Below are 21319 nucleotides of genomic sequence, written 5' to 3'. Positions count from 1 at the left end.
CCTTGGATTATGGGCCCTTCGAGAGTGGGTTGAACAGAAAGAGTCTAGTGCAATACAGATATAGCTTTTCTTTATTTCTATTTTAAATGCTCGAAAAAACTCTCTAACAACTTTCTACCGTAGAATACAATTATTTTTCCAGAGATGGAAAAGAGAGTGAAACAGTATTCGATGGAGTAATGCTTTGCTCTGGACATCATGCAATTCCATATATTCCATCTCCATGGCCAGGACAAGAGAAATTTAAAGGAAAGATAACTCATTCTCATGAATACAAAGATCAAAGAGGATATGAAGATAAAGTTGTAGTCGTTGTTGGACTCGGGAATTCTGGAGGCGATTGTGCAGTTGAATTGAGTCGAGTCTCGAAACAAGTCTATCTGGTTACTCGGCGAGGAAGCTGGGTTTTTAATAGATTATTCGATAGAGGAGAGCCAGTTGATATGGTTTTTAATTCGTGAGTTGTGAGAATATGGTACCTAAAAATCTTAAAAACTGAATTTAGAAAGTTTCAAATGTTTCTTTCTCAAACAATTCCTGCTCCACTGGTCAATTGGAACTTCGAAAGACTACTAAATTTGAGATTTGACCACGAGAAATATGGACTGAAACCGAAACATCCAGCTCTTGGGTATGCTCGAAAATTCATAAAATCTGAAAGTTTAATTGAGATTTCAGAGCTCACATCACGATAAATGATGAATTGCCAAATAGAATTGCATGTGGAACAGTTCGAGTAAAGCCAGCAATCAAATCATTCACTGAAAATTCAATTGAATTCGAAGATGGATCAGTCGTTGAAAATGTTGATGAAGTACTTCTGGCAACTGGATTCTCATTTCATTTCAATCTTGTCGAGGGAGGAAATTTGATAAAAGTGAATGAGAATAAGACGGATGCATATAAATACATGTTCCCATTGGCTACTTCTGATCATAACACTTTGGTAGTAATTGGTTTGATTCAACCAATTGGATCAATTATGCCAATTAGTGAAATGCAAGCAAGAGTTTACCTGGAAACATTTGCTGCTGGAAGGAAATTACCAGATAGAGATCAGGTATTTGAATATTGAAAGTCTGACTAAAAAGAAGAAACAAATATTTCAGATGAAAGCAGATGTGAATGCCAAAAGAGAAGAAATGAGTAGACGATACGTGGAAAGTAGACGACACACAATTCAAGTGGATTATGCAAACTATATGCATGAACTCGGAGACTTGATTGGATGCAATCCTGATATGGGAACTCTTTGGAGACAGAAGCCTTTCCTCGCTTGGAAAGTATACTTCGGGCCATGTGTTCCCTATATTTTCAGATTGAATGGTCCGAATAGTTGGGAAGGAGCAGAGAATGCAATCTGGGATGTGAGCTATCGAGCTGAAAGACCAACTAATAATAAGCTGGAAAGAAGAAACGGAGGAGAATCAAAGAAGCAGAATTGATTGTTTATAAATGTTCAATTTTCCTAATTTGGACTGTTACTGAATAAAATTTCATAGACTCAAAACTATTTATTGAAGCTATAACTGTACTCAAATTAAGATCATCGAGATGTTTCTGCTGGTTTTGGTTCTTCTTTCGACATGAATGGAAACCATAGTCCCTTTCCTGAAAACGAAAAGTCGCATTTTGTCTTTTTTTGATCATTGGCATACCAAATTTTTGTCGCTCTAAAACCACTGCATTTTGTTCTACTCGATACTGCTCAAACTCGTTTTTCGACATTGTCATGTACAGATAACACTGAAAAATTCATGGATTATGGAATAATATTAGCATTGAAGTGACAAACTGAATGTAGAACAGGAGCGACCATTGCGGAAGAACAAAGACCAAAAACAAGATATAGATGAGCACTTGGATAACGAAGCAGAAAACGTCTGGACATAAATAAAACGAATTATATTTAAAAATAGAAATACTCCAAACAAACCGAATGAATGCCGGTGGAAAACTTCTATTTTGCTGATAATAGGTGGCCCGATAGCGACTGCTATCCAGTATTTGTTTGGATGTTTTCAATAACATTCTGGAAAGAAAATCAGAGTTTGCCAAATTTCTTATATTATAGGGATATTCATCGGACCATCTCGACTACAAATATTCATTATTTGATATTTGAATAAATTCAATTTATTTTTTAAACAAACAACAAGCTGTAAAATAACAAAACCTATCATGAAAAGTCTATTTAACAATCCTATTTCAGTTTCTCTTATAAACCCAGACAGCATCGATTCCTTCTCCGATTTGATGTTCCTGAAAAAATCAGTTTCCGAAGAAGCGAAAAGAGGAATCTCACAAGTTTCCAAGCGTCGTTCTCTGGAAGTGGGAATCGGCAAGCCAGAAGATTAGTATTTGATCGCATCTCACTCAGTTTCGGTACTAAATCACCCATTAAACTTTCTGCTCCAAATATGACTGCAGTTTCATACGGATTGAGATCAGTTTTGAATATATTTTTTCGCATAAATCTGAAACAAAAAACAACTTTTGAAGTCGTTTTGATCAATGGAAAATACCTAGCTTCTTTTCCCAATCCCTCCTTTATGGATCGGTATTTCGAATAAGCTACGAGGATTGAATTCAGTTCCACGCCTATGCTTCGGTATCCTTCCTTGGCACATTGAAGAACCTGCAAGATTTCGAAATTGTTGAGTTTCAAACCACACTAATCATTCAGATTCCAGAACAGCAAACACTTTAATTTTAAAAATCACTTTATTATTAAAACTGTAACTTACTATTGAACACAACACAGAAGACTAGAACAAGGTACGAAACGGTAATATGAAGTCAAGGATGAGCAGTAAAGCTGGCGGGGGAAAGGGATTGACTGAATGGAATGTGATGAGGGATTAAAGTCAATAGGGAATAATGAAGGAACAACCCTGAAGATGATTCGATTGGCTAAACAATCGAAGATAACCGAGGAAAAAGTTAAGTGAACCGTGCACACGCTGAAACAGAATTCAGTCAAAATGACCGACTCATTCACTAAGTGTTAGTATTTGTAGTATCAATGAAAGTAGTAGTGACGACGGGAGCAGCAGCAATCATCCTGTTGAAACGATTCTTACGGAGCAGCTGTCTTGAAGCCTTCGCTGATTTTTTCTGTTTCTTGACACGTTCCATGAGATCGTGTCCACGATGAGTGACGCCGTCCATTTGATCCATTTTTGAGAGCAGCGATTCCAGATCGCCTTTTCTAATCGGTTTGACAGAGATATCTCTGACAGCACGGAACTGACCGCAGTTATTCACATGCTCGTTTTCAAGACGGAAATAGTTCCAAATGAATCTTCTGAAAACTTCGAATGGAGCAGTGACGGTTGTTAAGAAGTCGGAATCAAGAGTCCAGGCTTCCCCAAGTGAAACATTGAGGACCCAAGCAAGACGAAGAACAAAATCTTGCGCGATGGCGAGATAGTAATACCATTTGCTACCATAGATCATCTCTTCTCTCAAAAATCTAGCTTCTTTCGGTGCCCGAGGATCAATGAGACCCCAGTCCATGAAAATGTCCCATAGGAATGTATATGTGAATGACATGATATATGATAGAATCCAGATGTAGAAGAATATAGAAGTTGAGTTCGGATCACTAGCTTCGTAGTACTTGTTCAGAGCTCCACAGGCCACAACGAAGAACGTGGTTGAATATTTTCCAGCATTAACAAGATGAGGGTGGACTCGTTTTGTATCACGGTAACGCCTTAAGCATTGCAGAAAACGAATCATTGCAGGAATAATAGACATCAAAGAACGTAATCCAGCTGCAGATGCACATTGATCCTTTCCATTCGATAATTCAACACTTCCCCATGGAACTGATCCAGTCGTGGAATTTATTCCCTTTACCTCGATCCACCCATTTGAATAATCAACTTCCGTGGCATAGAAACATACGAAGTATTGAAAATCGAGAAATGCAGTTGTCAACGAATTCATTTGATCTCCAAGCCAGAAATCAGTGAATGTGACGAAATGGAATGGAGATGTAAAGCATTTGTAGCAGTGTTTCAGTAACCAGAAACGTGAATTCCTGTGAAAAACAGAATCTGGTTTAGCAATCGGGTTGAGCAATAACACGAGGCAGATGATCATGAGTACAAGTGGAGGAGCAAATGGAGGAATGCGCAACATGTGAGCATATAAATATGCAAGTACTGCAAACGACCAGAGCATAATCATGAACGAAGCTATTTGCATCAATGTTTGATAGGATAAATGGTTTCGAGGATCAACTTCAAAAATCAAAACGTGATTGACTCCTGCTGCAGCCCATCCTGCCATATTGACTCCACATAGAAAGATGGAAAGGAAAAGTAGCAGCGGTCCTCGGAACAATCGAACTGCAACCCACTTAGGTTCTTGTGGTCGAGCTGGAGAAGCCATCCATGTTAATAGAATTGCCAAGAGCAAAACAATGCTAGCACCTATGAACAGTCCCAATGAAAAGGTAGTCAATGGTTTTTGTTTTTCCGAAAGTGGAGGTACCTGGAATGAAAAATTAAATATGAACATTTAAAAATCCGTTTAAATACAAACCTTCAGCCTTTTCATTCCAGCTTGTCGGTTTCCACCTTCCAAATCATTGATAACACTTGTTTCCACATTTGTGATCAATGTCTCGATTTCCCGGTTCAGAAAGAAAGATGATTTCTCAACTTTGTTAATACGCCAATCGAGTCCTCTCTCATTTCCGGTCAACTTGTCGTGTTTCTTCAATATCTTGCGGAAACCTGTAGCGTTCAGTTGCTGGTAGTTTTGAACAAGAACCAATGACAGATAAAACTCGGAGAACGCGAGCTTCAGCTGTTGTTCATTACGAGTAGTTTCTTTGTGAAAACGATCTTTGCCTCCAAATCTCCTCCGGATACCACTTGGTTCGCTTCGAGACCCGAGAACATCTTTGAATACTTGGAGTTCAGTTTGTAATTCATGGTGCTTTCCTTGGCCTTCCGCAATTTTTTGAGAAAAGAAAAGATTGATTTTGGTTAACTCTTGGTCACACTCATTGAAAAATTTCTCATCGAGGCGAGATATGTGTTCTTCTCTTCGATCATCGTCAGCGGGAACTTCCATCATGTCATCGTACAAAAGATTTTTCAAACGCTCATAGTCTATGTACTGTTTTCGCCACTCAGGAGTCAAGTGGCTGGCTAACTGTTCGCCGAATTTCATCTGAAACACACAAAAATGAACACTTAAAAGTACTTACAACGCGGCCATCGCCGGAGCCTAGATCAATGAGGGTGCCTTTTGAGTTCTTTGTAGCGAGTGAAAGTGCGCGTGATACATTCGAAAGCTGTTCCGTTGTGGCTGGAACGTACGGTATGCAGACGCGACGCAGTGCTGGAGCGACGAAAGGAACGGCCGCTGCAGTAATGACCAGCGCCGTTGCGCCTGCCACACCGGCAATCACCATACCCGTGTTCGTGCCCATACTGCAAAAAAGACACTGTATACAAAAAAGCAGAGCAGAAAATTTCAAACACCCTCAATGATTTAGAAAGATTAAGTAAATGAATATTCACTCCAGGCGGTAGACCACATTCTCAGATTTTTAATAAAAGTTGAAATTTTACCTTTTTCAGTCGATACTACGTTGAACAAGATGAAATCGACTGTACTCCTCAATTTTTCATGAACTACCTGAAAAGAATTTCTAAAATTATAATACTCCAAAGTTTGAAAGTAAGAGAACGAGCATAGTTTTGAACAAAATAGGCATTTCAACATCTTTTATTGAAGTTGAACTTGTACTTATTCGACAAAAAGGAAGAGATAGAAGCGAAATTCGATAAGGACACAGCGACTAAAAATCGCGGCCTCAGCTCGCGCACGAGAAGTGTGTCAAAGCACGAGTGATGCGTATGCTAAACTTTCATTGACGTGGCCTCTGCAACCGGACAAAAAATTAGAAAGTTATTCCCAACAGTTGTCTTCTTCTTAAAATTTGTTGTGCTTTGAAATTGTTTTTATCCATATTTTTGGCAATATTCATAAGAATAATTTTTCATATATTTCACTACTCAATCGCCAAAGAATTAACTAGAAACAACAGTTCACCTTTATTTCATCAAATCTTTATTTCGACTTGTGCTGCTTCTATATGTTATTTTTACAGGTTACTATGTTGGCCAGAACACTTCGACCGATTTCTAAGGTGTTCAGAAGCAGTGCCAAGTATTCTCAAGCTGCTGGTAATTTCTATTTGTTATTACACAACCGAATCATCAACAGTTTTTCAGGTCTGCCATTAAACGAAGGAAGCGCAGCTCCACTACCATCAGAAGACAGAGCCATCTCATCGAAAGTTAGCTCTCTGGTAGAAGAAATCGCTAATCTCAGCTTGCTCGATGTCTCCGATCTCAACTGGGCTTTGAAAAAGCGGCTCAACATCCCAGATCAACCACTGATGGCAGCTTCCGCGTTCGCACCAGCTGCTGCTGCTGCTCCAGCAGCGCAAGGTAAGTCTAACTGTTGCAATATTCTGACAAATCATCATATAATAGTTTATAGCTGAAGCCGAAGCAACTTCCGATGTTCCCCAAAAAATGACATTCACCGTGAAACTCACAAAGTTCGACGACACCAAAAAGATCGCAATTATCAAAGAGATCCGTAATGCGATTCCTGGACTCAATCTTGTTCAAGCCAAGAAATTTGTTGAAACCGCACCAGTCAATGTAAAGGAAGATCTCGGAAAGGCCGAGGCAGAAGAATTGAAGGGTATCTTGGAGAAGGCTGGTGCTGTTATCGAAATTGTTTAAAAATTATCAGTTTATTTTCCCATCGTTGTTTGACTTTTCGTAGTTAGTGTAGCTCCTGATTCAATTTCTGTTAATTTATCAATAATACACTTGTTCGAGCTCGTTAAGTGTTTTCTCTACTGATTCCCAATTTCAAAACAATATATGATCATGCAAGAAACTCAGAATCTTCAAACCATACTTGCAAAATTCCGGGCCGGGCCCGGTTTCAGCCCGGCCCGGATTTGAATTTTTTTCAATAATTTTTTTGTCTGAAAATTTTCCACATTTTTTATCAAGAATATCAAAAAAACAGTTTTAAGCGAGTTATGAGACCTCAAAATTCCAAAAATCGCTCCCCGTCGTCATTTTTTCAGTACATTTCAATAGAAATTCTCCTCGTCTGAACGTGAAATGCATTCATAAATGTTCATTTTTCGAATTTTTTCTTGAGAATTTTTGAAAATATTGCTTTCACGTGTAGGACGAAGAGAAATTCTATTGAAATGTACTGAAAAAATGCACGACTAGTATAGATTTTTGACATTTTGAGGTCTCATAACTCGCTTTAGACGCATTTTCAGACATGAAACCAAAAGAAATGTATCTTTTTCCTGGCTTTCTGAATCGATTCATATCAAAAACCCTCAGTTTAGAAGTAGTTGTGTCCCCCTTTAAAAATTTTTTCCCAAAAAAATCGGTGCACTCTCGTTACCAAACAGTTTCATCGTAGAACTGACTCGTTACCAAACTGTTGCATCGTAGAACCGTTTTCAACTGGAGCGCGATTGCTTACTTGGCCCCTTACGGCTGAGACCCCACAAATTCCGAGGAAAAAAAACTCCTGGGAAACGAACTCCTGGGAAAAAGGCGGGGCCAAGCGCGCTGATTGGCTAATCAGTTGCGCAATCTTGCTAATTAGCATTTTGCAGCCAATCAGCGCGCTTGGCCCCGCCCTTTTCCCAGGAGTTCGTTTCCCAGGAGTTTTTTTTCCTCGGAATTTGTGGGGTCTCTTACGGCTTATTGCGCGAATAAAATGTTGACTTTTTATGAAAAGTAGGTTCTGTTTAGCTTTATTGTACTATACAATAAACAAAAACTAAAACTTATTCACGCAAAAAGCCGTAAGGGGCCAAGTAAGCAATCGCGCTCCAGTTGAAAACGGTTCTACGATGCAACAGTTTGGTAACGAGTCAGTTCTACGATGAAACTGTTTGGTAACGAGAGTGCACCAAAAAATCGGAAAATTTTCGAAAAAAAATTTTGAATTTTTTTAGTACTGAAAATCCGGGCCGGGCCGGAGAAATTCTGATTTCGGCCCGGCCCGGCCCGGCCCGTTGCAACTCTGCTTCAAACTACACCTGTATTTATAATTATAAGACTTTATTGAAACATATTGAATCACAGGTTTGTTTAATGAAATTGATTCGATTGATAAGTAACTAGACTGAAACCCGACAAAAAAAATGACACGTCCTGATGTGGAATACTTTAGACGCCAATTATAGTATCAACTGCAGTAGTCATAAGGCTGTCGTATTAGATTCGGAAGTCTGGAGACCTGGCAATTAAACAAATTAGAGGCACGGTAGCAACTAGACAGCACAAACCTCCTCTTCCGAATACTTTCAACGACATACCGTATTCGAGAACTCGCATATCTTTCTCAGAAAGTTGACCGAACGAAACTGCATGATCAGAACACTTTTCACCTATTGTAGGCCTTGATCGAAATAATTTCGAGTCGGGGGCAATAATCTGTTTAGGCGGGAGGTCGTTGAACAATCTAAGTGCATCTTCATCGAATGGATCTACAATTTGGACATCGTACTCTTCACTGCAGTCATACAAAGCATAATCCGAAGCTCGTGCAAAAAAGAAACCCCTGGAAATTTATACCGTAATCAAGAATTGTCTTCAATAAACTAACTTGCATGCTGATAACCTGTCGATTGCTGAATTTGAGAGAACAACTCCACCGCGTACAGAAATTTTCTTGAAATTGCTCAATGGGAAGAGCCAAGAGAACAAATTACTGAAAACGAAACGTTGGAGAATAATAATTCCTATGAGCAATGATTACCTAGTATCTCTAACTTTTCCAAGAACAACAGGCTTATCTGAATCGAATCCGGTTAGTACATTTCGAAGGTTTGGAACGATCAAATAAGTTTGATCGTCACCAATGAATGTCCATTGAGAAGGAACTTTTGATGAAAATTCCATTACATATTGATAAAAAGACCAATAAAAATGATTCAGATTTGAGTCCACGAAATACATCGTATAGTTCTCTAAAATCAGAAAATATAAAAAGACGTTCATCTCTACCGAAACATACTCTGAAATTTGTCGAAAAACTTCTGATTATTTGTGAAGTATATAGTTTCCTGACATAGCTTCGTGTATCCGTCGTCAAAAGCTGATATTATTTTTTCTGGTTTCTGCAATTGTGATATTTGGAAGATTTTGAGATTAAAGTTAAATTTACATGAGTGGCTTTGTGAATAATGATCACGCAACGAAGATTAACACTATCGGTTTTCTGAGTAGGCTTTTCTGTAAAACGAAAATTCTACGGTTTCTAGGTTCTCGGAATCTACGGTTCTTTTGAACATATAATAACTAACCGTGTTCCACTAGATGAATATGTTTTGAAATATCATAGTCTTCATCAAATAAAATTACTATTCCGATCAAATATCCGATTGCACATCCAAATGCTAAATGTGTTAATATATCTCTGAAATTAAATAAACATTAACTGGAATTAGAATTCAAACAACTTTGGACTTCTGATTCTTGATTTGAATATATTGATTGACATCTTCTTCCTGCGCTTCCTGTGAAAGTGACCAAATTGAAAGACGACCGAAAGAAGGCAGCAAGATTCCCGACTGTCTTATTGCGTCTCTTGTAGTCTAGGTCTCTCCTCAATCAAACAGTGTTTCTGCAATACGTTGTTTATTCGGACAATCGATTCAACTACATTTATTGTACGGAAGAAAAGAACAGTTTTGAATGCTGATTGAGAACTGTGCTCAGCGATTAATTAGTAAAAAAGGTATTAATTAGAAAAACAAAAAAGGAACAACAACATTTAACTCAGCCTCAACTAACCGAACAATGAAATTTCTAACAAACCTACAGCAGCACAATATTAATGAAGAATTTGAAACTGCCCGAAATAATAGTAAAGACCCTTATGAAAATACTCCGATTACGTGGGAGCCACTTGAAACGTGGGGCGCCAAAAAAATCTCATGAGAAATGAAGATAACAGAAAAAGGCACAGTTTTGAAGACAGGATGACATAAAAAATTAAGGAGCACAAAATATGAGAATGAAGAAAGAGATCTCAAAAACAGACGATACAATTCTTATTTGAGTACGAACAGATTCAGAGAATGGGAACAACTTTGAGGAGAAGGAGAAAATTGATATTTGGTGAAAAGGAAACCTGTAATAAAAACACTAATCTACATTAACTGAAAAGTTAAAAAAAAACTATTAAGAACATTTTAGGCGATGAGAAGAAGTACTAATGTGATGTCATCTGGTTTTCCTCCAGGAGCCAAAAATCCATGCTCACGAGCTTTCATTGCAAATGGACTGTTATGTTTCGAATCAAATGCTAACCTCCGTGCAGTCAGAGCTAATGCATTGCAAACCTTGAAAAATAGTTTAATTGCTATATATTTAAATCTACGACAACTCACTTCTTGAACATTACTCTTTCTCTCATCCAAAGCTTTTAACTGATCGAGTACTTGCTGCTCACTTAAATTGTCCCAGACACCATCTGTGGCTAGAAGAATAAGGTCTCCCTTCTTTACATCCATTTCTTCTTTATCAGCCATATCTGCCCTATCTCCGATGAATCCTTGATATCCTTCTGGTGGGAGTGTCAGCTGGAAAGGTGCATTGAAATAATGCACTTGCTCACGACTTTTTGAGATTATCTGAATACCACCGGTTTTTTTGTAACAAAACTGTGTTATGTTAAATACCTTTCCATTGCGCACGACCATGAAACCAGAGTCACCCAGATTCGCCGAATACAACTTTTCTTGATGAACAACAAGAACGCATGCTGTTGATGATCCTTAACAATTTTTATTTTGAATATATGTCTGATGAACTGTTCTCATACCAACAGGCCTCGGCGCCTCGGCTGATGCTCTGAATGCGAAGTCGAGTAGCGAATCAGGTCTTTTTGGATCGAACTCTCCTCCTTGAACGCGTTTTTCGCATTCTTTCATTAGCCTTCGTGAAAAGGCTGAGGGATCAATTCCATATTTTCTCCACCCACCAACACCATCAGCTACTCCTGAAACATTTAAAAAAAATTATTCGTTTTTATAAATGTCAAGCTTACCGACTACGAAAGTATTTTTGAACCTAGATATAAACCAGGCATCATCACCAAAGACTCCTTTATCTTGAACAGTAGATGGGCCATTTAGCATGTCTTTTGGAAAGCCTGCACAACTCGCAATCACATTCTCGACGTGAGGACTGTGAGCAGGAGATGGAGATCCTTCAGTTGGTGGTTTTCCAGGTTTAGAAGCACTGCTAGAAAGCCCTCGTCTACCCGAACTGATTGCTTCTGGTCCTATTGATGATCCTGAAAACGACACATCTATAGTTTTCTCTCTATTATTGAAATTTACCAAGATCTAAAGCAGACGCTGAAAAAACTGCTCTAACTGCTAATCTCCCGTATGCGAGTAACCTCACACCGGCCACCATTTTTCGATTGTTCACCGGAATTTCGAAACGAAGTCGTGTATTTAGCCGTCTTTAAAATCGAACAACGTTCAAAGATACATGGAAGAAGGCGTCCGAAGTCTGCTGGAGGGTGACAAGAATTGAGGGTCTTACAGATCACTCCTGCAATTGAAAACAAGTTGAACCACATCAATAAGAGTCGTAAAAATATTATGAAGAAGAAAAAGAGAGATAAAATAAGAACAGACGAAGAGAATTCATGGACGAGAAGAAAAGTGTAACAAGCTCCGAAAGTTAGTCACCTGAGCTATGAGGGAGGATACGAAAAAACAAAAAGAAGATTGTGCGGAAGCATTTTTCTCGAATTAGATTGATCGTTCGTTCATTTAGTTATTATAACGAAAGGAAAACAGGTCGGAGTGGGAAAGTGGTCAAAACATCATATATCGAGAGAGAGAAAAGAAATGTGTGCAGGAATAATGGAACTGTATTTGACGGTTGAGATAATGTGTTTAAAAGAGTGAGAGTAGGAAAGAATAACTAACAACAAGTCACATGAATTGACTGATCTCTCAGGTTTGATCTAGAGATTCAAACCGTTCTTCCCGAGGTCAAGAAGACCGATGACAATAAAAACGTGGGCAGATAGCCATTACTAGATGAAACTGAAAGGTTATCAATCATTTTGAATTTCTTTCCGATGCAATTGATCGATAATTGAATGTACTAGTGATAACATGTAACTGCGAATCGAAGATCATTGATGATAGAAACCATACAGCAAATGACAGGAATGGAAAGGTCAATGTCCGAATTAGGATCGAACAGCTGGTTGATCTGAGCGTCATTGAATCGGAGAGTTTTATTAAACCTTTTTTCTTCTGTTTCTCACGTATACACAAACAAAACAGAGAAAAAGAGATAGAAGTGAAAGAAAGAGATAACGGAAATGCCTTTGAAGTTTTTGCTGATGTCACTGGCACAGGGACGAAAGAATGTGTTGAACTCAATTAACTAAACGCCCTTAATCTGATTGAAATAGTTGGCAAAAGCAGGTTACAGTTTTAATGACCATGAACCGTAGAGAACAAAAGAAACTGTTTTTCCTACAAAAATCAATTTTGAAAGAAGAGAAGAGAACAGAACACTTTTCAAGAAAAATTACTATGAAACTGATGAGAAAACCAAAAGTAAACAAATGATAATACCTCGGATGAAATCAGAGCTGATATATTTTAAATTACAATAAAGACAGATTCCATGATGAATAGACAAATATTCACAGTTCATCAAGAGAAACCAACCAAACTAGACATCAGAAAATGATGTCATTAATATAAGACGACATCTTTGCCTGTCCAATTTAAATCGAAGATACGAAATTTCTGTGTGTGCTATGATATGAGAGTTTTCCTCTGACGAGTTACAATGGTTAACCTATTGAAGACAGTAGTTTGAGAAGGTTCAGTATAATTAAAATTTGCAAATTGGCTGTATACCATTAACATATGTTTGACTTTAAGTAGTTAGAACAAAAAAGTGGCAATACAAAGATAAGAAGAAAAGAACAGAGTACGATCACACACGTGGCAAACAGACTACAGATGACATTGAAGCGTGTTTATCGTGTTGCATGAGTTTCAAAAAGACCGGTCGAGGAAAATCAGTTCAAAGACGTGCAGCATCATCAACGGGAACGAGTGACGACGGCAAGCTTGATCAAATACAGAAGCAGCAAATAGAGAGCTCTACGAAAAGAAAGTAGAAAAGAAAAACGTGCGCGAAGATTGGCAAAGGCTGGGAGAAGTTGAGTGTTGCAATGTGAAAACGCCAGGCTGACGAAATTGATACATTTTTCCTTTCTCAATGTTGAGAAAATCATGGGGATTTGAGGGGAACATAAAATATTTCATCCAAGATGTCGTGCGAGCACAAGAGCGAATATGTGTGAGCACAAAATCACAACTGAGAAGTTTCAGAGAAATAGGATGTTTCACTGGACTGTAATGAATGAGAGTGGCTCTCAATCACAATTCCTACTATCACCACTTTTTTTCTGTTTTCACCAACTTCGAGGAGATGCACTTTTAAAGATTGAATTATATTCTTAATTCAAAAAGTTACGAAATGATAATCAAGTTGTGATTCTTATTCACAAACACTGCAATCAAGCTGGGAACAATTAACGATGCTGGAATTCGAGAAAAATTGGTATATTTTACAGAAATATCTTCAGATTATGAAATAAACAAAAATTTTAATTTCAACTCGCAAGATAGAATTCCTACGAGTTGTAATCATTGTGATTCTTTGTAACTGTATCGTTCTGAATTAGGAAAAAAATGGCGTTCACGCAAGAACGATAAAGGAGAAGCAGAACAGTTTTCACGATATTAAAAATAATTACGAATGAAATCGTTTACTGAGATGGTTCACGGAAGGGTTCATAGGAAACAGTAAACGAAAACATGATCGGTTTGAAAAATACTTTGAACTTTTCCAGAAAGTCGAAAAAATTCAGAAGAGACTTTGTCTGCATCTCCAGCCGTCTGCCCGGGCGGCCCGATCAATAGGCGTGTGTCTGTCGTCTCTAACTGCTTCAGCACTCTATCGTTCCCCACCACTCAGCTGTTTCGTGGGGGCGCTCGATTCTCGTCGCAAATACGTAGGAAGTGCAAGAGAGCGAAGAGACAGAGAAATGCCTGTGCCTCTATTTTCAACTCAATTTTTTTCCTATTTGATGAGAGCAAGCAGATGCTACCCTATTGCTAATATCAGTACGTTATCCGATTTTAAGTTCGAATATTCAGACCCGACTGAAACAAATTGGCAAAATATATTTATTCGCTGTGGAATTTTGCTAATGCTTTTTTAAAAAGAAACTCTTTTCCTGAGATTTATTTATACTGTCAGGGAACTAGAAGGCACGACCTGTCCACACGAGAATAAGAGCAATAGTAAATCAAGAAACAAATTTCATAATTTTATTAAAAACTCAAGGAAGATCTAAATAGAAGCTCTAATAAAATTTTCCACACCTCGTATTAACAAAGTACTGGGATGCTGCAAAGAAGATTCCTGAAATCAGGAAGAACGAAAATGAGTCATTATTGTACAGAGAGTGAGAGAGGATACGGTAGGCATATGATAAAACGGAGCAATAGTGTACAATAAATGTCCAAGTAAGGGATGTCGAGTTGATGATGCTCAAAAATGCACCTATTCTGAACCGATAAAAAATACGCGAATCGAGAGAAAAGGTGGCCCGTGTGAAATTGGCAAAGCTCATGAGATTGGGAAAGGGAGTGAGAATGATATGGAGAGATGATACAAAAATGAAAAGAAGAATTGGTGATCAATAAGAAATGTGGATATTGACCATGGAAACATGATAGGGTGAATGAGATGAAGAAGAGATGCACGGGCCTCATTGAACTTGTTCGAGCTGGAAATACGTATTCAGTTTCAAGAAATGCACAAAATATAATCTTACTTGAGCTGTCGCCTTCTTTTTACAACATAATCTCACGCACTTGAATGGAGCTGATAGACATCCAACGGCACATGACGTGAATCCTGAGAAATGAATGATCTTTAACCGGTTTATATTCAATGCGTACGTGATTCAGCCTTCTTAATACCGTCTTCTGCGCCGAGCCTTGTTCGAAGAGTAGTTGATGGAGAAACGGTATTAACAACAGCAGTGATCACATATCGTGGGGTCAGACAAAGAATGACGGAAATCACGAGAGCCTGAAAGTTTATGTCTTACAGAAACTGTTGAAGTAAAGTCGGTTCACCATCCAAAACTCGAGGCTCGAGAATGATTTCAAAGAGACCATAGATGGTGGATCTTTTACGTTAGTCCATGTCCAGTTCGCAGTGACAAATCCATTGTACAAAAGAGCACATATGAAGAATAAAAGCACCGAAAGGAACATTGACCAGAACATAGGCCAAGTCCAATACTGAACGAACAGAGCCAGATGAAATGTGTTGACAATTATCAGCTGAGTGACTAGAAGATGTCCAAATGTCCACATATCTACATTACTTCCACGATATGTCTACAATTCAATTCTTTTGAATTATAACTTGAAATCGAACTCACAAAGTAACATATAAAATATACAACCAGACTTTGCCAAATAGCATCCAGCATATTGATCCAAAACGAGTACCACCTATACCGTTTTCCGAGCCGACCTTGTTCATATAGTTTGGGACAGTCTAGAAGTAACTCTGCACTAGCATCCTGATCAAGACAACCAAAAAGAAGTGGTGGAACCGAAGTGAATATGAGATTGTAGACCATGAGATAGACAGGATCGATCGGAACTTGAGCTGAGAATCCATTGAATATCTGATACCAGAAGATGACAAATACGAGCATCGCGTTTTTGTAGAAGAAATAAAGAATAGTCTGTGCCAGACGGTAGTAATTCCAGTGTCCATGAATCAATAGAAGATTGGACAAGTAACGGAAGCGAGCCATAGCAAAATCCGAAGACATCACAGCTTGCATTCCTTCTTGTCCAGATAATCCGACACCTACATCAGCTCCCTGAAATGAAGATAAGAATATAGGAAATACAATTTTGTTATCATACTTGAATCATGCTGACATCATTTGCTCCGTCGCCAATCGCAAGTACTTTTCCTTTTAGATGGTTCTTCGCCAGATTCACAAGTTGTGCTTTTTGAAGAGGGGTTGCACGACAGCATAATACCGATCGACACCCACGGAGAAGTTTGACAAACCGATCGATGTTGTGTGGATCAAGACAATAATTCATCGTGGCAGCATTCAGAACGAGTCCAAATGAATCAACAGCATCGACTGATACTTCTTGTGCTCTTGCGATTCTCTTCAAATGTTCTCCAAGTAGATCAGAAATCGCTCTAACTCCATTTGCTCCTATATTGAGAAGATCCATAGAAGGTGAGAACAGTCTTGATGAGTATGCGATGTTCACTGCTGTCTCAATTTTATCTCCAGTCAAAACCCAAACTCGGATGCCAGCTTCTCGAAGAGAATGTATGCATTCTGGTACTCCATCTTGCAATCTGTCTTCAATTGCTGTAACTCCAAGTAGTTCCAAGTCTTGTTCAGCACGAAGAGTACTCTCCACAAGAAGAGTATCTTTATCCACCATATCAAGTTCAGCTTCTTCGTGTTTTTCTTTCCACTCCGCATATTCCTCTTCCGACCAAACTTTCATCGATAGGCATAATGTTCTGAGACCTTCTTTTGCGTATTGAGTCAAATGTTCTTGGGCTTTGAAAATAACTTCTTCTCCTCTTGTAGATGTACAGAATTCATTGCTTAATACTGGCAGAACAGTTGCATCTGCTCCTTTCGTCAAAACAATTATCCGTTTTTTTCCTGTAACTTCTCGAATAATCACCGACATACGCTTCCGATCAGCATCGAAAGGAAGAGTGTGCAATACCTGCAATTAAGAGAATCAAACCCTTTCAGCCCATTAAGTATCTCACTTTATACTTCACACTTTTGGTCGAGTGACGTAAATATACTATGACATCATCAAACCGCCTCTTCAACAACCGAACACCATATTCTCTAGCAGCTTCCACAAGGGCTAGTTCGTCTGGTGACTCAGAATCGTAAAACGAATGCGGTGGTGGTGCATTGACCTCTGATGAACTGGAACGTTTATCAACAGATCGGCGAAACGGGCTTTTGATTCCTTTCAACTTGGCAAATGGAACGGAAAGAATAGATGGTCGATGAAGTATTCCCTGAAGATCAGAATTGTTTTTTAATGACTCACAAATCTTTTCAAACCCATTCATTTTTCAGAACCTAAGAATATTGAGGGGTAAAACTCACAAATCCTTTTCCTTCCTTCCGTTCTCCATTGTAATTGTTGGTTCCTTCTTTTTCGTCATCTTTCTTTTCGATTACTTCAATATCTTTATCAGATGGTTGTGTATCTTCAACCTTAACTTCTGGGAATTCTATCAGCTCAATTTCTTCGAAACCATCGTCGACGACCTTCTCTTCTGCAACGACTGGAGTGGAAGCATTTGATGATAAACTCTCTTCTTCGACATCAGCAAGATACTTGTTTCCCGTGATACTCTCTGAACTACTTTCTCGTTTTGGCGATAGAGCATCTTCCTCCGTTGCAAATCGACTGTTTACAATGTCTCCATCTGGATCCATCAAATCTTCGTGAGGTTTGGCGTTGACGACAACAGTGTTACAAATAGCCATCGTCAGGAAGAATGCAAAGACGGGATCATCGATATCGCTCCCTTGTTTCAGAACACTGGAAGCCAAGTGCGATTCTAGAGTAGGATCACGGGAAGGACGAAGTCGACCAGTGTTTGCAGCCGCTTCAGCCAATGCTGCCAGCTGTAGTTTCTTTTCTGTGGGTTGATTACTCCGCAAGTTAGAAGCGACGAGTTCGAGAGAGGAATCAGTTGCATCGAGAACTGGACGACCACCATAATCATTACCGTTGACAGAGCATCTTCTGAACACCATCTGGAATTAAAGCTTTTTGTATCAGGCCGTCCTGATGAATTGAGATTAAATACCTGGTTCTCTGTTAATGTTCCCGTTTTGTCAGACATCACATATTGAATTTGTCCCAGCTCCTCTGTGATGTTCAATGCTCTGCATTGGAGTCTTTTGTCTACTTTATCATAATACATGTTTCTGTCCTGAGACATGAACCACACTTGGAATATCTTGATGAACTCAATTGAAACGTACAAGGAAATGGGGATCATGACCTGAAAAATCAAAACAATTAAGAAATTACTTATCTTAGATTGACTTACTTGTAAGACAATTATGTAACTCCAAAAGCTGAACCAAGACTCATATGACGGACTATATTTATATTGCGAGTCGTTGTTGTTGTGATACGTGGAATTTGGTGGGATGAAAACCAGAAAAGGAACAGTATATGGAGCTGAGTAGTTACGGAGCCAGACACCAGATAGAACTGCTCCGAGCACACAAAGAGCAAGAAGTGTACACACGCTCCAGAGAATATCTATGTTCGTCATCTTCTCTAGTGAACTTCGTTTATATCTGGGTCCGCTGTTGTTGAGCATAGCTTTTGTGTCTTTTCCGGCATACAGTACAATTCCCTCGACAAAATCTGTGTTCTTAACCACGCAACCACGCAACAGAACATTTTCCTTTGCCAGAATTGTGAACTCGCGAGCCAATGGTGGGCCACCTTCCATTGCTTCCAATCTTCCTTCAAATTTATAGACATCGGTTGTTGGTTGTTCACAGGCAATCTGAAAATTCTCATATGAAGTTGAAAAATTTCCATAATTGATACTCACTCTGTAATTGAATTCAGCTGGTGAATATTCTAACGGTACATTCGCGTTATGATATTTGCCCATCGCTCGGATTGCTTGTCTCTGTTTAAGATTGCTTTCCCCGTCGAGGTTACATGTTTCCACATAGCAAACTCCATTCACGTCACTACTTCGGAGCAGAAGAATATCCGCGGGAATTATTTCGTCATGAGATAAATGAACAAAATCACCGACTAAAATATTTTGCCACTCGAGCTTTCGATACCTTTGTTGACTAGCATCCCACACACGACATGTGGAATGGTTGATTTTCTGATCTGATTTGTAGCGGCGATAGTCTTCGAAGGCATCTTTTATAGCGGTTATGCCGAGTACAAAGGCAATAGGCATCACAGAAATGTACTTTCCAAATGCACCGATAATCATATTGAGGATCACAATGAAGATAAAATAAAGGTTTGCAGCTCGATGTAGTTGTTCGAACAAGTTTTTAGGAATGAATGTGAGTACACTGTACTTCGTTGTAGATATTCGGTTGCCACAGTATTTTCGATTTGGTTGTTCGTATCGCGGAGGAGGTTCTTTCTGATTGTTCGGGACTACAAGTCGTTGCTGTGGAAGAATCGGCTGACTAGGGAAGAGCCATCGAGTCACTGGATGTGCCTTTAGAATTCTTCCACCGTTTTCGGCTTTCTCTTTGATCACCTGAGTAGGTGATGAGAAGATTGGTCTGAAAAATAAGCATAACAATTCAATTTTTAATCAAGGAGCAAACCTTGTTGGCGGCACCCATAGTGAAGATGTTCGCCTATGATGTCCTTTTGAAGTAGTCGTATCATACAAAGCACTACTCGAGTTCGACGTTGACGCTTCCACGTCTGAGCCCGCCGATTTCTGAAAATTGAAAAAATATATCTGCTATTTATTGTATACATAGCAGAGTTGCGCGGGAGTAAACTCGAAAGTTAGACGGAAGTGAGTTTTATTTCGACAATATGAAACAAACTTCAAAAATATGAAGTTAATATGTTGTATTGATGGTATTACTACCCTTCGAGCATAAAAAATTCCGAACTTTTTCTTATCCCCTACCAGTAGACCCGAAAAAGCAGCCGAATTTGAAACCCGGAAGTCGGAAGTCGGAAGTGAAGACTTTTTCAAGTCTACTGGTAGGGGATAAGAAAAATTTCGGAATTTTTTATGCTCGAAGGGAAGTAATACCATCAATACGACATATTAACTTCATATTTTTGAAGTTTGTTTCATATTGTCGAAATAAAACTCTCTTCCGTCTAACTTCCGAGTTTACTTCCGCGCAACTCTGATACATAGGATAAGCTAGTTTCTCATTTTAATTTTATTCACCAAGATTGGTTCGATAACGCATAAATATTAAAATGCAGAAATATTCATGGCGATCGTTTAAAATTTGCCTTCACAGCACGCGTGCTAGCACGGGAAAAAAAAAGAAAAATTGTTTTCGGTGTTGACCGTAAGCAAAAAAATAACTAATTTTATTAACCAACCAATTTATGCAAACCAACCTTGCTCATTCACAATTCTCTCGAGAATGCAAAATAATGGGGTTATAATACAAAAATAGTTGTGAAGATGGTTTTCGAGTTGTTCCAAGTGTCGTTCACACTCTCCTACATTTATTGGAACCGAGAGGCGTTTTCTGTAAAAAAAATTCATGAAATAACTGAAAAGAATAATAAGCAGAAATTACTAAAGATTAACGAAATTTTAGATTTATTTACTAAAACTCATTCGGTAAAAAAAATGGAGGTACCGTAGTAAGTTTTTCGTGGCGAGATATTTCCAAGTAGAATTCTTGCAACAGTATCACTCAAAGTTAAAACAAAGAACGAGGATGTCGAGATAAGAGATAGAAACCAATAATAAGTTCAAAGTTTCGAATTGTCTCATTGAAAACTGGGCACAATAAGTTCACGGGAGGTGAGATGAACACGATTGGAAAATAAACACAATATTTAAAACTTGTCAAAAAGAACACAATTCAAACGAATTCTCCGCAGAAGTCAGAGATTTCGACACGAAAGAAGAAAGATAGGTTCACATACCAAAAAAATCAGCCAACGAGATCACCGTGTCGTTTCAATCTTTTTCAATTTATTTCGCGCGAAACGGAGACGTCTACAACCCGGAAAATGTTTGAAAAAAGAAACGGTTAAAGAGATTGGAGAAAAGAAAGAATTCGAGATATGAACAGCTGCAATGCGCAGTGTCGCCGGGTGCGGAAGATCTCGTGTTAGCGCAAAAACGAGTACTTTTCGGTGTCCCTCTTCGTTATCTATCTAGCCGTCTCTTGTATTATGCTTATGTTTCTCTAGATTGAAGATGTGAATAGCCATCTATTATTTTATGGTTTTATGGTATTGTGAAGCTTAAACCTTTTATCAATAAAAATAAGTAAATTAGCAATAGAGAAAAATGGATCAAATGAAAAAAGAGAAAATAACGGATGCTCGTTGTTGTTTATGATCTCACACTGT

At 38.6% G+C, this 21319-nt stretch overlaps 7 protein-coding genes across 7 annotated transcripts; 2 read left to right on the top strand and 5 right to left on the bottom strand.

Annotated features, from left to right (window-relative positions):
• Positions 1 to 179: 179 nt before the first annotated feature.
• Positions 180 to 1445, top strand: GCK72_010420 (uncharacterized protein; the record flags this gene model as incomplete). Its single annotated transcript, XM_003111015.2, has 4 exons — positions 180 to 457; positions 506 to 631; positions 679 to 1060; positions 1110 to 1445. 4 exons carry the CDS (start codon positions 180 to 182, stop codon positions 1443 to 1445), a joined length of 1122 nt encoding a protein of 373 aa, XP_003111063.2.
• A 101-nt stretch (positions 1446 to 1546) lies between these two features.
• On the bottom strand, positions 1547 to 2031 carry GCK72_010419 (uncharacterized protein; the record flags this gene model as incomplete). The annotated part of the gene is made up of 4 exons (XM_053727854.1): positions 1547 to 1611; positions 1659 to 1746; positions 1796 to 1883; positions 1937 to 2031. 4 exons carry the CDS (start codon positions 2029 to 2031, stop codon positions 1547 to 1549), a joined length of 336 nt encoding a protein of 111 aa, XP_053587431.1.
• A 177-nt stretch (positions 2032 to 2208) lies between these two features.
• GCK72_010418 (uncharacterized protein) lies at positions 2209 to 5452 on the bottom strand (the record flags this gene model as incomplete). Its single annotated transcript, XM_053727853.1, has 6 exons — positions 2209 to 2262; positions 2306 to 2477; positions 2526 to 2638; positions 3046 to 4503; positions 4555 to 5190; positions 5306 to 5452. The coding sequence occupies 6 exons, from the start codon at positions 5450 to 5452 to the stop codon at positions 2209 to 2211; spliced, it is 2580 nt and encodes an 859-aa protein (XP_053587430.1).
• Positions 5453 to 6142: 690 nt separating this feature from the next.
• Positions 6143 to 6782, top strand: GCK72_010417 (uncharacterized protein; the record flags this gene model as incomplete). Its single annotated transcript, XM_053727852.1, has 3 exons — positions 6143 to 6212; positions 6261 to 6479; positions 6532 to 6782. The coding sequence occupies 3 exons, from the start codon at positions 6143 to 6145 to the stop codon at positions 6780 to 6782; spliced, it is 540 nt and encodes a 179-aa protein (XP_053587429.1).
• A 1518-nt stretch (positions 6783 to 8300) lies between these two features.
• GCK72_010416 (uncharacterized protein) lies at positions 8301 to 8987 on the bottom strand (the record flags this gene model as incomplete). Its single annotated transcript, XM_003110859.2, has 3 exons — positions 8301 to 8646; positions 8692 to 8796; positions 8845 to 8987. 3 exons carry the CDS (start codon positions 8985 to 8987, stop codon positions 8301 to 8303), a joined length of 594 nt encoding a protein of 197 aa, XP_003110907.2.
• Positions 8988 to 10282: 1295 nt separating this feature from the next.
• On the bottom strand, positions 10283 to 11513 carry GCK72_010415 (uncharacterized protein; the record flags this gene model as incomplete). The annotated part of the gene is made up of 6 exons (XM_053727851.1): positions 10283 to 10432; positions 10481 to 10723; positions 10772 to 10866; positions 10915 to 11091; positions 11140 to 11388; positions 11435 to 11513. 6 exons carry the CDS (start codon positions 11511 to 11513, stop codon positions 10283 to 10285), a joined length of 993 nt encoding a protein of 330 aa, XP_053587428.1.
• Positions 11514 to 14919: 3406 nt separating this feature from the next.
• Positions 14920 to 20356, bottom strand: GCK72_010414 (uncharacterized protein; the record flags this gene model as incomplete). Its single annotated transcript, XM_053727850.1, has 13 exons — positions 14920 to 14937; positions 14986 to 15068; positions 15113 to 15245; positions 15293 to 15559; positions 15604 to 16056; positions 16103 to 16945; positions 16992 to 17255; positions 17347 to 18006; positions 18060 to 18257; positions 18306 to 18776; positions 18825 to 19533; positions 19579 to 19697; positions 20348 to 20356. The coding sequence occupies 13 exons, from the start codon at positions 20354 to 20356 to the stop codon at positions 14920 to 14922; spliced, it is 4227 nt and encodes a 1408-aa protein (XP_053587427.1).
• Between the last annotated feature and the right edge of the window lie 963 nt (positions 20357 to 21319).

This window comes from Caenorhabditis remanei, chromosome III (genome assembly GCF_010183535.1).
Source record: "Caenorhabditis remanei strain PX506 chromosome III, whole genome shotgun sequence".
In the NCBI taxonomy this organism is placed as follows: Eukaryota; Metazoa; Nematoda; class Chromadorea; order Rhabditida; family Rhabditidae; genus Caenorhabditis; species Caenorhabditis remanei.
Note: the sequence above shows the minus strand (reverse complement) of the source record. Positions and strands in the feature narration are given on the sequence as shown.